General features: G+C 41.3%; 1 protein-coding gene across 5 annotated transcripts in view; it reads right to left on the reverse strand.

Annotated features, from left to right (window-relative positions):
* Window positions 1-6,051: 6,051 nt before the first annotated feature.
* Window positions 6,052-13,450, reverse strand: part of SHLD2 (shieldin complex subunit 2) — a 107,766-nt gene continuing 100,367 nt past the window's right edge. For 4 of the 5 annotated variants that reach the window (XM_060034659.1, XM_060034661.1, XM_060034660.1 and 1 more), the window contains 3 exons: window positions 12,578-12,806; window positions 9,099-9,214; window positions 6,052-6,400 (listed from right to left, as the gene is read on the reverse strand). In XM_060034659.1, coding sequence (XP_059890642.1) covers window positions 6,201-6,400; window positions 9,099-9,214; window positions 12,578-12,806 — 545 coding nt within the window. In that variant the 3' untranslated portion in view covers window positions 6,052-6,200. The other variant, XM_060034662.1, reaches the window with a different exon arrangement.

Here is a 13,450-nt window from a genome sequence, read left to right on the forward strand (position 1 = left end):
TTCTGTGTCTCCCTTTTATCTGACATCTTGGCCCCTCCAGCCCCAGCTGCCTTGGCAACCCCAATCTCCAGTGTCTTGTCTCTCCAGCTGCAGAGTGCTGCCTTTTCTGCCTCTTAACCATGGCCCTCTGTCCAAATGCTCAGCCTCTTAACTAGAATCAGCCAGTTTCCTGAAGGGAAAAGTGGTTCACAGAACGTCATCTCATCTCCTTGTGTTTTCCTCCTTCTGAGACCGTGGTCCACCAAATGCTTGTCAACTTGGCAGCTCTTCAGCAAAGAAGTTTTCTGTATTTGGTTCAGGTTTTCTAGTTGTTCTCAGCAATGAACATAACTCTGACTCAAGCAGAAAAATAATTATTTTCTAAGAATTCTTCTCCCAGAAAAAGAATTCTTAGCAAAGAGTGATTTTATACAGGGAATTTGATGACACAAGTTACACAGCCTTCTTGGGAGGCTGATGAAGCTAAAAGGAGAAAAGTTGCTTGTATCAGTTGGCTATTTTTGGAATAATGGTGCATAACAAACAATCTCAACATCTCGGTGTTATACTAAAATGAGCATTTATTTCTCACACATCTATGGGTCAGCTGAGTGTGGGCTGATCTAGGTTAGGCAACTCACTTTCAAGCTGTGGGTCTGGCCAGGCTTGGGTCCTCATCCAGGCCTGCTCCATGTTTGTTCATTCTGAGCTCCAGCTGAAGGACCCAGGGAAAGCTCTTCTCATGGGGAAGGCAGAAGAAGGGCAAACACATTTCTACCCTCTGCTTGTGTTGTGTCACCTAATATCCCATTGGCTGAAGTAAGTCATGTGGCCAAGTTCAAAATCAAGGGGCAGGGAGGTAAACTACACTTTTTGTGAGAGGAACTGCAAAGCACCATAGCAATGGATACAGCTATGGGGGGGTTAAGGATTGGGGTGATAACTCAGTGCACCATACTGATGTTCCCTAGAAATGGGGAAAGCCAGGCCCTGTGCTTGGCTGTGCAGGTGCAGTCCCTGAGGAGGAGACCTCCCTGCCTCGTAGCTGCTGCCAGGTCTCAAAGCCATTGCTGCCTATTTGGTATCCCATAATGATGACTGGGCAGAATTTGCACAAATTCTTTGCTCAAATTACTGCAAGAGCCTTGAGCATCCTGCTGTCATAAATGTCACAGTCAAAGGGAGAAAAGGATGATTTTTTACCTTCTTTCCACCCTCTAGCTTCACCTGAGTGTCTCACATTTGGTAAACGCATCCTGGAACCCTGTTCGTAAGTGTCAGGAAGCATAATTTCCAGACTTCCATTTCCAAAAAATGTAATAAGACCTTTAAAGGGGATGGGGAGGGGGCTGTGTGCCAACCCACACTCTGGGGCAAACCTGAGACACAGGAACCTGCAGAGAAAGGAGGCTCTTGAAGAACCCTCGTGAGTACTCTAGCTCATAACTGGTCATGTTAGAACCTCTCCTGCCCCTTAGGTGGCCTTCCCATACCCCCTCCCTGCCCCTGTGTGGATGATCAGAAATCCCTGTTAGCAAGTTGGGAAAAGAGGAGTGGGAGCACAAATTGGAGAAACAGGAAAACAGTGCTCCAAGCCGATCTTCTGCTGTGGCCTGCTATAGGCATGAGCCCAGGTCAGGGCAGGAGTGAGGGGGAGGCGTACACTTTAAATGAAGTTGGAGATAACTAATGAGAACCTACTGTATAGCACAGGGAACTCTACTTAATGCTCTGTGGTGACCTAAATGGAAAGGAAACCCCAAAAAAGAGGGGATATATGGATATGTATAGCTGATTCACTTTGCTGTACAGTAGAAACTAACACAACATTGTAAAGCAACTATACACCAATAAAAAATGTAAAATAAAAATAAAAAAATAAATGAAGTTGGAGGTTTGGATCACTGCATGACTGGACATTTCAAGTGCTGAACATAACCTGTTTTTGCAAGTAGAAGTTATAGGAAAAAATTTATTGTTACATAAGAGTGCTCAAAAAAGTCATGGGACTTGCCCTAGATTTTATCCAAATGGCAGGGAGAAGCTACCTGCCAAGCAGGTTTGAATGGATGACTGGGGAAAAAAAGGATCAAGTATTTTGCTGATTACATTCTATAAGGCCGGATCTTTCAACAAAATGGATATATTTCTTAATTGAATTTGTTTGTTTGTTTGTTTGGCGGTACGCGGGCCTCTCACTGTTGTGGCCTCTCCGTGAAGGCTCAGCGGCCATGGCTCACGGACCCAGCCGCTCCGTGGCACATGGGATCCTCCCGGACTGGGGCAAGAACCCGCGTCCCCTGCACCGTCAGGCGGACTCCCAACCACCGCACCACCAGGGAAGCCCCTTAATTGAATTTAATATGCCTTTATGAAGACAGATTGGAATATCTACTTATTATGGGGTTTTCCCCCTAATTTTCAAGTATGGAATTATTTGCTCAGATCACTCTTCCCCTCTCAATTTCAGAGTTGGGTTTCTCAGAGTGGAATGACTGTCAACGTGGGGAGAAAGGCACTAGCTCTGAGGAACTGTACTAGGTCATTGCACATCATCAGCTTGTTAAACTCCACAGCAGTCCAGGAGAAACTGCCCCACACTTAGAAGTGAGGAAAGTGCACATCAGGGAGGAGATGCCATCTCTTAGGCCCCAGAACTAGGAAGTGGTGAAGCTGGAATTTGAATCAGACTCCAGATGTCTAAAAATGGTGTCGTTATCACATATAGCCAGAGAAACCTCAAAAAAGCGGCGGTGTAGTGCCAAAACAGTCCCACAGCCTGGGATCCTTTAAAGGACTTTTAAGGGCCTATTGGATAGAGCCGCTTCTGTTTGTGCACCTTTGGTGGCTGTGCATTTCTCCACATTTCATCCTCCCTTTTTCCCCTCTTCCCTCCCTCCCACCCTCCATTCTTTCCTCTTTCTTTCACTCCTGTCTGTATAAATTATCTGTTCATCTCCACTGATGAAGTATAATCCAGCAAGTGACCAGATTTGATTTCTATCTGTCCTTTGGTAATATGTTTTTACCGGTTTGCTGATTGACAAATCTGATAGGACAAACGCAGGGAGTAGGTGATGGGTGGGTGGCACACCGGTGCAGACCGGATAGGGGGCTGGAGCTGGTGGCCTCCTTGTCAGGAGGGCTATGGGAACATGATTGACGGGCCAGGCCGGCCGCAAGCTGGTGGAGGGACAGGCGGCGTCCAGGGAATGTGGCCGGAGCAGAGCGCCACCCGGTCGGTGTCCTCGCACTCAAATCTGGACTGATGAGCGGCTACTGAAACAGCAAGAAAAGCGCCTGCCTCCCTCAATGTATCTCTAGCGCCCTCTACTGTTTAGCATCACACTCACTGCGAAGGAGAGACGCTTAAGGGAATTCCGTCTGCAGAGCATATATTGAAGGACGAATTTGGAGCTGATTCCGGAGGTGAAAAGCTGGAAAAAGGACCTCAGTTCTTGTTTTCTTTGAAGAATTTAGCAAAGAGACCAAGAATGTGAAAAAGATAAAAGCGTTTATTAGAAGCAAAATACGTGTGGAAGAGGCAGTGTATGTGTGGAAAAAACAAAATACGTTTGGAGGAGCACACAGTCGGGCTCAGAGTGAGTTGCACGCAATAGGGGCAACTTAGGTTGCTTATATAGGGTCAGTTTTCTGGGTTTTGGTTTTGGCCAATCGTCTCCATATTTGGTCCTGGTGTGGGGCACATCACTCAGCCACGATGGGTTCCAGCAGGCATCTTCTCCCTCTTGTCCTTCCCCTAAACTGAGGGCCTTCTCTAAGCTTGTGTCAGGCCAGGAAATCCACAAGAACGCACCCAATCAGGGCCCACTGCTCCTGCTGGTATCCCATCTCAAAACGTTGGCAGGAGATCAGCTGCAGCTGCTCAGCCTGGGGCCTATCTCCTACCTCAGAGCTGCGAGGCAATTGCTAACTGGTAAACCAGCCCTCCCAGAATCTTCCCTTGCACCCGCTCCCAAAGACTACCTTCCCCTCTCCCACCAAAATAGCCACTAACCTGATTTTTTTAACCACTTTATACCCATTAGAATGGCTAAAATGAAAATGATTGGCACCCCCAACTGTTGGCAAGGATGTAAAACTGGAATCCTCATACATGACTGGTGTGTAAAACTGTGCAGTCTTGCAAACTGTGCACTGACAGTGTCTTATAAAGTTAAATATACACCTATCCCATAAACCAGCAATCTCAATAGGCATTTACCACACGCCCCCAGCTTCAAAATGAAAACATACATCCACAGGAAGACTTGTTTATAGCCACACATCTATAGGTATTCATAACAGCCAAAAACTGAAAGTGACCTTTCATAGGAAAATGGATAATGTAATATATTCATAAAATTGGTGTATTCCTTGGCAATAAAAAGAATAAACTATTGACTCACATAAAAACTTGGGTTAATCTCAAAAATGTTGTGTGAGAAAAGCAAGTCAGCAAGGAATATAAGCTATATGATTTCATTTATATGAAGTTCAAGAACAGGTCACATTAACCTATGGTAATTGAAATCAGAACAGTGGTTTCCTGTCATGAGTGGCAGGGGACTAACTGGAGGTGGAAATGAGAAATTTTTAGAATGATGGAAATGTTCTAAATCTTAATTGGGGTATTGGTTACATGAATGTATTTTTTTTTCTATATTTGGGAAGTGATCTTTTTATTATTTTTTATTTTTTTTTGGCCACACTGCATGGGTTGCGGGATCTTAGTTCCCCAACCAGGGGTCGAACCCATGCCCCCTGCAGTGGAAGTGCAGAGTCTTAACCACTGGACTGCCAGGGAATTCCCAGTGAAGTGATCTTTTTTAATATAGGGAATTTATATTCTTTAGAAGTTAGGGACATTTTCCTAGTAATTCCATCAAGTAAAAATAAAGAATAAAGTAAAACTAGGATTTCCCACCCAGGGGAATCACTACACGATTTTGGTAAGATTCTTCCAGACAGTATGTTCACAGTGCTGCATACATTGTACTATACACGTATGCAAATAAGGACAATTCCTTAGCTTGTCTAGTATCTGATTATGCAGACAATTTGCTGACCTGCTATCTGAGCTTATCTGAGCACGGAGTGAAGTGAATCAGAGATACCAGGATGGAGAGAGGAGTTACCATTTGGAGGGAGTTGTGGAGTGGAAGAGATCAGGCAGGAGCCTGATCTCCCATGACAAGAAATTGTCATATACTATATAAAAAGGTTTTGTTGGGAACTACAGACCCTTCTCCACAGAAAAAGGTACTTTTGTGTGTGCGCACTCTCATACAATCATTGTTGTATATGGTTTTGAGGAGAATCACAAAACTCCTGAGGTTCACTTTTAGGGAAGCCAAGTTAAAAACAAAAAAAGCCTGAATTAGAGAAAACAATTTCAATGAACCAAAAGAATTTTTAAAAACACACCTAGTAAAATAAACTTGTTCATTTTATCATGGATTTAGTTATGTTCAAACAATATGATTAATCTAGTAATCCTCCAAACTTCCAGGTTAAGTACCGCTCCCTATTTCCTCATTGGTGACTACCCTTCTCTACGAGCTGCTGCTACAGTCGTAATGAGAGAACCAACTGCAAAGTGTCTGCTGGCAAGCAAATTCAGTGAGGCACTCAAATCCTAGAAATGAACAATGTGACTCTCTGCCTCCCCTGATAAAGAGTTGAAACATGACCATGTTTCCTACATTTTCAATGCCTCTTTATCGAAAGACATGCTCGTCTGGAACTTGTCTAAACGTAGGCTTATATGAACTAATCCATAGTCATGTATAGTTATAATCAAGGAAATCATGTCATGTCTATGGTTTATTAATGTAGGTGTAAGGAAAGCACTTAGAGTTTGTGACCATAGCAGAAAAGCAATTCCTGCGGAAACGCCTCAGGTCCGCGTCCTAGTACTTAGGAGAGTGCCTGGAATGGAGCAGGGACTAAATGGAGAGAGCCTTTCATCCTGATGAAATGCTGCGTGTTGCCTTCATTGCTAGATCATTTTTCTAGAAGCAAGAAAGGGAAAGACGAAAAAACAAAAACCTCAAAGAATTTTCTCAGGGAAAGAAAAGTTTTAATTAATATCTTTAACACAACTCTCTTTAAAAAATATACTTATTTTAAAACCCTGAGCAAAAGCCCTGTCATTCATTTCAAAAGACAAATCATTTCAGTGCTCTTCCTTTAAGTGCCTGCAGTTTCTTCCTCTGGTCTCAGAGAAGGGCATGGGACCCGTGCTTCCTGTCGTCAGGATAAAAATCCAGGAGGGAGAAATCCTGTTGTAGCGGGTAGCTGTTTTCATCTAACACAAAGAGGCTCTGCACCTTCAGGACACAAGGTGCCCCACTGCCCGCCAGCAAGGCATGGAGCAGGTCTGCGGCGACCAGGTTGTAGGTGACGTCTGAGGGAGGGGCTGAGGAAGAGGAAACATGAAGGGCTCTTAGCATCCCTTCCCGGAGTGTGGACATGCTCACATTGAAGGGTTCATTGTTTCCCTTGGTTTCTCAAGTCCCAAACCCACTATAAATGTCTCTTTCTACCCCCTCTCTTTCTAGTCACAGGTTACTCTAGAATGATGAGGCACAATTCCTGCTGATCTGGAGAGAAGGCACAAGTAATGCACTGTTCAGACTGATGGTGTTTCCTGTTATGGTACAGCCCCTGGCTTCTTCAAACAATTGAGGGAAGAACTGAGATTAATCTTTTCCTAAATTAAGGCTGAAACAAAAAGGGCATGTCCATATCAGAAAAGTACTCTTATATTTATCTAGTCTATAGCTCTTATCACAGTTACATATACACATATTTATTGTTCATATAACAGGACTCTAAGTTGGTTACTTAATATCAAATCTTGATAATATATACAAATACTAAGATTATAGGTGGATATGTCATTGTATTCTGCATTTGTCCTATATGCTTCCTCTCATTTTTTGAGGACATCCAATCAAGTCATTAGCAAGTTGCTCAACACTAGACAGACAAGGCACCACTGACTGTGCTCAGACTCTACTGGTTCCCTGACCAACACCACCAGCCTTTCTTGGATTGAGTCTACAGACTCCTGGAGGGCCCATGACATATTCCTGGAGGTGTGAGAATTCTGTACAACACTTAAAATTTTTGAATTTTCACTCTAATAAGCTAAAAAAAAAATCAAGGTTAGCGATAACCTGAATGATCTGATGAACACTTTATAACGGTGCCCACATCTTCACTTATGGGTACGATTTAATTAATGCCAAGAAGGAGGACTTTAATTGTCTCAGGACTGGGCAAAACACAGGTCTATACTGTATATGAGAACGATGCTTCTCTGAGAAATGAAGACTAACTGCCATTGTGCAAAAAATGAAAACACAAGACGGAAAATAAACAAAGAGCAATGAGAAAAGGCATGAAAACAGTGGAAAGAATGAAAATTAATAAAGAAAGTGAATTTAAAAAACAGAGACTTCCGATTAGGAAGTAGAATACTGGGAAGAGTGTGTCTCCTACCCTAACAATTATTAGAAAAAGCTGAATAAACTACAAAATCACGATCTTCTTGGACCTATAAGTGAGCCAAGGTTGTACGGCTGCCAAGAAGACTGCAGTGTAAGGAGAGACGGGACAGGAGCACGGGTTTACCTGGGGCCGAGCTCAGAAAGAAGACAGTCCACCAAACAAGCAAGAATGAAGAATGTGCTTCAAGTTTCAATGAACTGCTAAAAGCCAAGCGTGGACCAGCGTCAAAGACAAGGGGGCACGTGCTCTTCTCATCTTCACCAGGTACTCACAAGGCTGGATGCAGGGCAAGACATCAGAGAAAGCTTCCAGCTATGGTGAAGGCCTGGGAAAGGGGAGAAGCTGCCAGGAGGAAAAGCACAAAACACCACTCAGGACGGCTCCCTTAAGGAACAAAAGCCTTAAACTGCTGGAGGAAGACCTCAAGTCCTACTGCCCCAAGACACAGATGGTGAGGATGAAGATGGAGGAAAGGTGAAAGGAAAATCCCTCTATCCCTGGGGGAGGGGCAGAAAACCACCCTGGATCAAGACCATTAGCGGTGCCCTGCTGCTGAGAGAGGGGCAGGACCACACAAAGATACCCACCAAGGACACGAGGCAGAGCTTGGCTGACTTGGCAGGAGGGGCAGGGTCACTGAGAAAGCACCACATCCAAGACCCAGACACGCAGAGCCTGTGGAAGACTAAGGCTGGACCAGAATCAAAGAGAATCACTCCTGCCCTTCCCTCCAGGCTGGGATTCACCAAATGACAACGAATAGAGGTTGTACAGCCTGGGGAGGTATAAGAACATGAAGAGAAACTCTCTCTGAGGCCCAGGTACAGAGTGAAGGGTTAAAGCTGACTGGTGAAGCAGGAATATTAGGGAAAACTCTCTGGAGAACCACTCCCCACCATGAGCATACATAATGCTACATAACTGGAAGCCAGTGGTGACCGGAAGGTAACCAGAACAAAAAAAAACTCAAATCCGACTCAGGGTCTGACAAGATTAACTACTCTGCCCACCCCCAACTCCCAGTAAAGGTCTAGGAAAACAGGCATGCCCACTTCAGGTACAAATACTATTTACCTCAGTCTGTATTGTTCTATATGCAATGTTCAGCATTCAAGCAAAAATGAAAGCCAGAAAAAATAATCCACTATTAACAGACAGAGCAATCAATTGAATCAGATTAACTCAACTGCTTAGAGAGTCTAAGACTAATGAGAAAAGGATGGAGTTTGAGCATGTGACAAATGGGTCATCTTCACTTTGTTGTTAGCCACTGACTAGACCTATCATCAGAGCTGAAGATCCTACATATCCACACCACTGACACTGGACAATCTTTATATGTTTATATAGTGTCGCACATTCATTTACTTAACTATTATAAAACTAAGGTCCTGGTGTTGGACACCAGGTAGGTCCTTGTTGATTATCTATTTTATATATAGTAGTGTGTATAGTCTTGTGTTTCACTTAAACTTATATACTGACAAAAAAACCCTCTTAATTTACAGTGTAGTGTTCCTTCTGTTCCAATATACTATCTACACTCCTGAAATGAATGGTTTCACCAAGAACAACCTCTTGATGGCGTGTTGATATCTTACCTATAACTCTGTTGAGCCAGTCAGGAGAAATGTTGAGAAGAATCTTCTCTATCAGCTTTGATCCTACATGGACGCAAACCTTATATATTCCATCAACTATGGTCATTAAAGCTGGCCTACAAAAGAGTAAACAGCACAGGACTCTCAAAAAGATTTTCAATTAAAGAAATGTTTAAATGCAATATAATTTCAAAAATCACTGGGTTTTTATGCAGGGTTAATTTAAATTACTAAAACAACTCTAGGATGTCCTGAAACACCCCAGAAATAAAAGAAGGGCTTTTTAAAAAAAAAAGAGTTTCAAGTGATAAACTAATAAATTTTATTTATTCCATATTCATTTAAAATTTTCAGATACTAATGTAAGAAGACATTATTTTACACTGCTGTGTAAGTTATTTCTAGAAATAAAATAAAGATGATAATCATGTATTTCACAATCAATTTCAAGTTATTTTTTTCTACTGGATTCTTTCTCATCAAAAACAAATTGTTTTGCATGTCAATAAACAAGGAACTAGGTAAATAGTTTTCAGTACCTCACGCAATGGAATATTATGTGACTGTTAAAATGAATGAGGAAGATTTATAAGTGCTATTAGGAGAGGAATGCCATGATACACTCTAAGGAACAAACAATATGAACAAAACGATATGGATAATATTATTCTACCTAAGTACTTTGAAAGACAGGGATATACGTCTTTTAAAAATAAATTATTAAAAAATAAATTGAAATCAAGATACTACTTGTGGCAATGACTGGGTCTGTGAACATCAGTGGCGTCAAATAAGGAACATGGTTGTGTTCCGTAATGTAGTTGAGGGCCAACCTTTTACAAACACAATGGTAGCAACCAAGTAACTTTTGGAAGAGGAAACAGAGGATTCACTGTCTTTAACAATGATGATTGGGCATTATCTTCAACTTTGCAAACTGGTCTTCCTGCTGGTACATATTGTGATGTTATTTCTGGAGATAAAATTGGTAATGATTGTACAGGAATTAAAATCTATGTTTCTGGCAATGGCAATGATAATTTTTCTATTAGTAACTCTGCTGATGATCCATTTATTGTGATTCATGCTGAATCTAAATTATAAAGCTTGAATTAAATACATATACCCGGGGGGGGGGAAATAAACTGAGAACAGAATTTAGAAAGACTCACTAGTATAGGGGAATTTAGTGTAACAGCTAACACATGACTACTGATTTTCCCTCTAAAAACTTACTTCCCCCTTTATCCACATGATGATTCTAGTTTCTTTCCTCTTTTACACTCTATACTCTTTCCCCAGGCTATCTTTCTTCCTCCATTCTTTATTTCAACAAATACATACTCGATATCTTGTACCATGCAGTGTGCTAAGCACTGGGCATACACTAGTGAATAAGACAGATCTGGTTCCTTCACTCAAGGAACTTAAGAGTTTAATAGGATAGAAAGACAATAAGCTTTTCAACAATGGTGGCAAGATGATTCAATGGGGATAGAATAGTCTTTTCAACCAACTGTACTGGGACAACTGAATATCCACATGTGAAAGAATGAAGCTGGACCCCTTGCTTATACCACATACAGAAATTCACTCAAAATAGATCATGGACCTATACATAAGAGCTAAGGCTATAAAATTCTTAGAAGAAAATATAGGAGCAAACCTCCATGATCTTGGGTTAGGAATGATACTTTTCTTAGATATGATGTTTCTTTATGTTGCTTGAAAAGCACAAGTGACAAAAAGAAAAACAGATAATAAAAAGTGTTGACAAGGACATGGAGAAACTGCAACCCTCATACATTGCTGGTGAGACTGCAAGTAAAATTGTGCAGCAGCTTTGGAAAACAGTTTGGCAGTTCCTCAAAAGGAACAGAAAGTTACCATACAACCTAGCAATTCTACTCCTGAGTATACATCCAAGAGAAATGAAAGCATGTCCACACGAAAATTTGTACATGAATGTTCGGAGCAGTGTTATTTACAATAGCCAAAAAGTGGGGATAATCCAAATATCCATCAGTTGATGAACGGATAAATAAAATGTGGCATATCCATATTACGTGGCAATAAAAAAAATGAAGTACTGATACATGCTACAACATGGATGAAACTTGAAACAGGTTAAGAAAAAGTTCCGTCACAAAGGACTGCACACTGTATGATTATTTATATGAAAGGTCCAAAATAAGCATACCTATAGAGCCAGAAATTCGACTCGCGGGTGCTATGAGTTGGTGGGAGGGGAGAATAAGTGACTGCTATGGGTGTGGGGCTTTGGGGGAGAGGGAGATGAAAATGACCTAAAATTGATTGTGGTGACAGTTGCACAAGCCTGTGAATCTACTAAAGCCATGGAATCGTACATTTTAGATGGCTTAATCTGATGGGATGTGAATTATATCTCAGTAACGATGTCTTTTAGAAGACAATGTGCAAGTAAACGACTCCAGGTACACACACACACACACATGGCACTCTTAACAGAGAACAAAGGAGGTGACTAAGAAGGCCTCTCTGATGAACGGCCACTGAACTAAGACACGAAGGAGCCAGCCTCGTGGAGTCAGGCAGAGAAAAGAGCATGTGAGAAAGCCCTAAGGAGGAAAAAGTCAGAGTGTCTAAAGAACTGAAAGAAGACGGTACAGCTGCAGCCCTGTGAGCAAGGCAAGGAGTACAGCAGATGAGCCAGCAGAGGCGAGTGTGATGGGAAACTCTGGAAAGGTTTTAAAGGAAGGGAGTGGTCACTCTGTCAGCTGTGGAGAATGGACTGGGGGGGATGCGAAGGGAGGGGACCACCTGAATCCAATTTTCTTTTCCAGACAAGCAACTTTCAAAGTAAGAGCAAAGTTCATTTACTTATTTATAACAAACATAAATATATGTAAAGGGAAATAAAGCTTATGAACTAAGCTTCTGTAAATTTTCTTAAAGTATTCCATGATAACATGCTGAATATATTTGCATACGGTTTTTAGATATTGCAGTATTTAGAAATAGAAAAGAGAATAAAACACTGAGTGCTAGTCTGCTATCCTTAATTTCTAATATGAAGTTGGGGAAACTGAGATACAGAAAGGTTAAACACCTTACTAGCTTCCACAACTCAGAGGTTAGATCATATAATTACTTTTAACCTTTAAATTCCAATAATATGTTAAGGTGGGGAAATGAGTTTCTTATGAGCCATTTAGAACTTGGTTAAAAATGTAAACCAAGTAAAAGTTTTCTTCAGTATAGCTGCTTAAAGACAATAAAATCTCCCAATTACTGCTTTTGAAAAATTCCTGTTATGATTACTGGGCAATTTCTGCTTTCATAAATAGCTATTTATCACTCAGGAGGAACAATTTATTCTCTTGGATTAGCTCTAGTTAGTTCTCATTAGAAAGAGTTGATATACGTAATTTTTTGGTCACTTCCAGTCCTATAATATTAAACGTTTTCCATCCCGCTGGCTTGCTTAGTTGCCTTACCTATAGTATTTTTTCTTCATGGTAAACGGCAAGCAGCTAAAACATTGTTTGTAGATCTTGTTCTCATCTGTTTCTAGTTCCAGTCCACATTTTGCACAGCCAGTATATATAATATTGGGAAGAGAAGAAAAAATAATCTTCAGAGAACTGTGAGCATTTAGAGCTATCTTCAGAGATGCTGTAATGGGAAACACTAGCTCTAAAATCTGGGCTTTGATTAGAATCACTCCTGTAAAAGACAAACACAAAGAAATATCACAAATTAGGAGCCAAAACCATAATTTAATTTACAAACATGGTTAATTATACAGTTGATTCACAGTTATTTATAGTAAAGGATACACCGAGGTCTTGTTCTTGGTCTTCTCTACTCTTTTCCTAGACAGTCTCACTCACGTAGGACTTCCGTATTTACTCTAGAGTGTAAGGGGTGATCTGCCTGCAACTTAAAGACTTTTTTGGCTAATTTGGCTGAAAAGGTGGATGTTTTCTTCCTCCCTGTCCTCTGGAATCATGAAAATCAGTTTAATCTTTTTTAGAAGAAATCCCTCTAAACACTTGAAACTAACATGCCATCTCTTCTTTTCTTTTAATTAATCATCATCAAAAGTCAAATAGGAGGTCAGTAATTCCAAAAATAATACACCACTAGCTTACCGTCTTTTTAAACTGTTTTTTCAGTTTCCCACCCATCATCATCCACACTCTGGGTGTTGGTTACATAGCCATGTGAGCCCTGAGGGTCCTCACGTACTAAATATTTTCTGTGTGACTCACCAGGCACCTCAAGCATGTTCATTCACTACTCACTGGCTCATGCACTCACCCATTCAACAAATATTGAGTATCTCTTATCTGCCAGACATTCTTTTT

Source organism: Delphinus delphis, chromosome 16 (genome assembly GCF_949987515.2).
Source record: "Delphinus delphis chromosome 16, mDelDel1.2, whole genome shotgun sequence".
Taxonomy (NCBI): domain Eukaryota; kingdom Metazoa; phylum Chordata; class Mammalia; order Artiodactyla; family Delphinidae; genus Delphinus; species Delphinus delphis.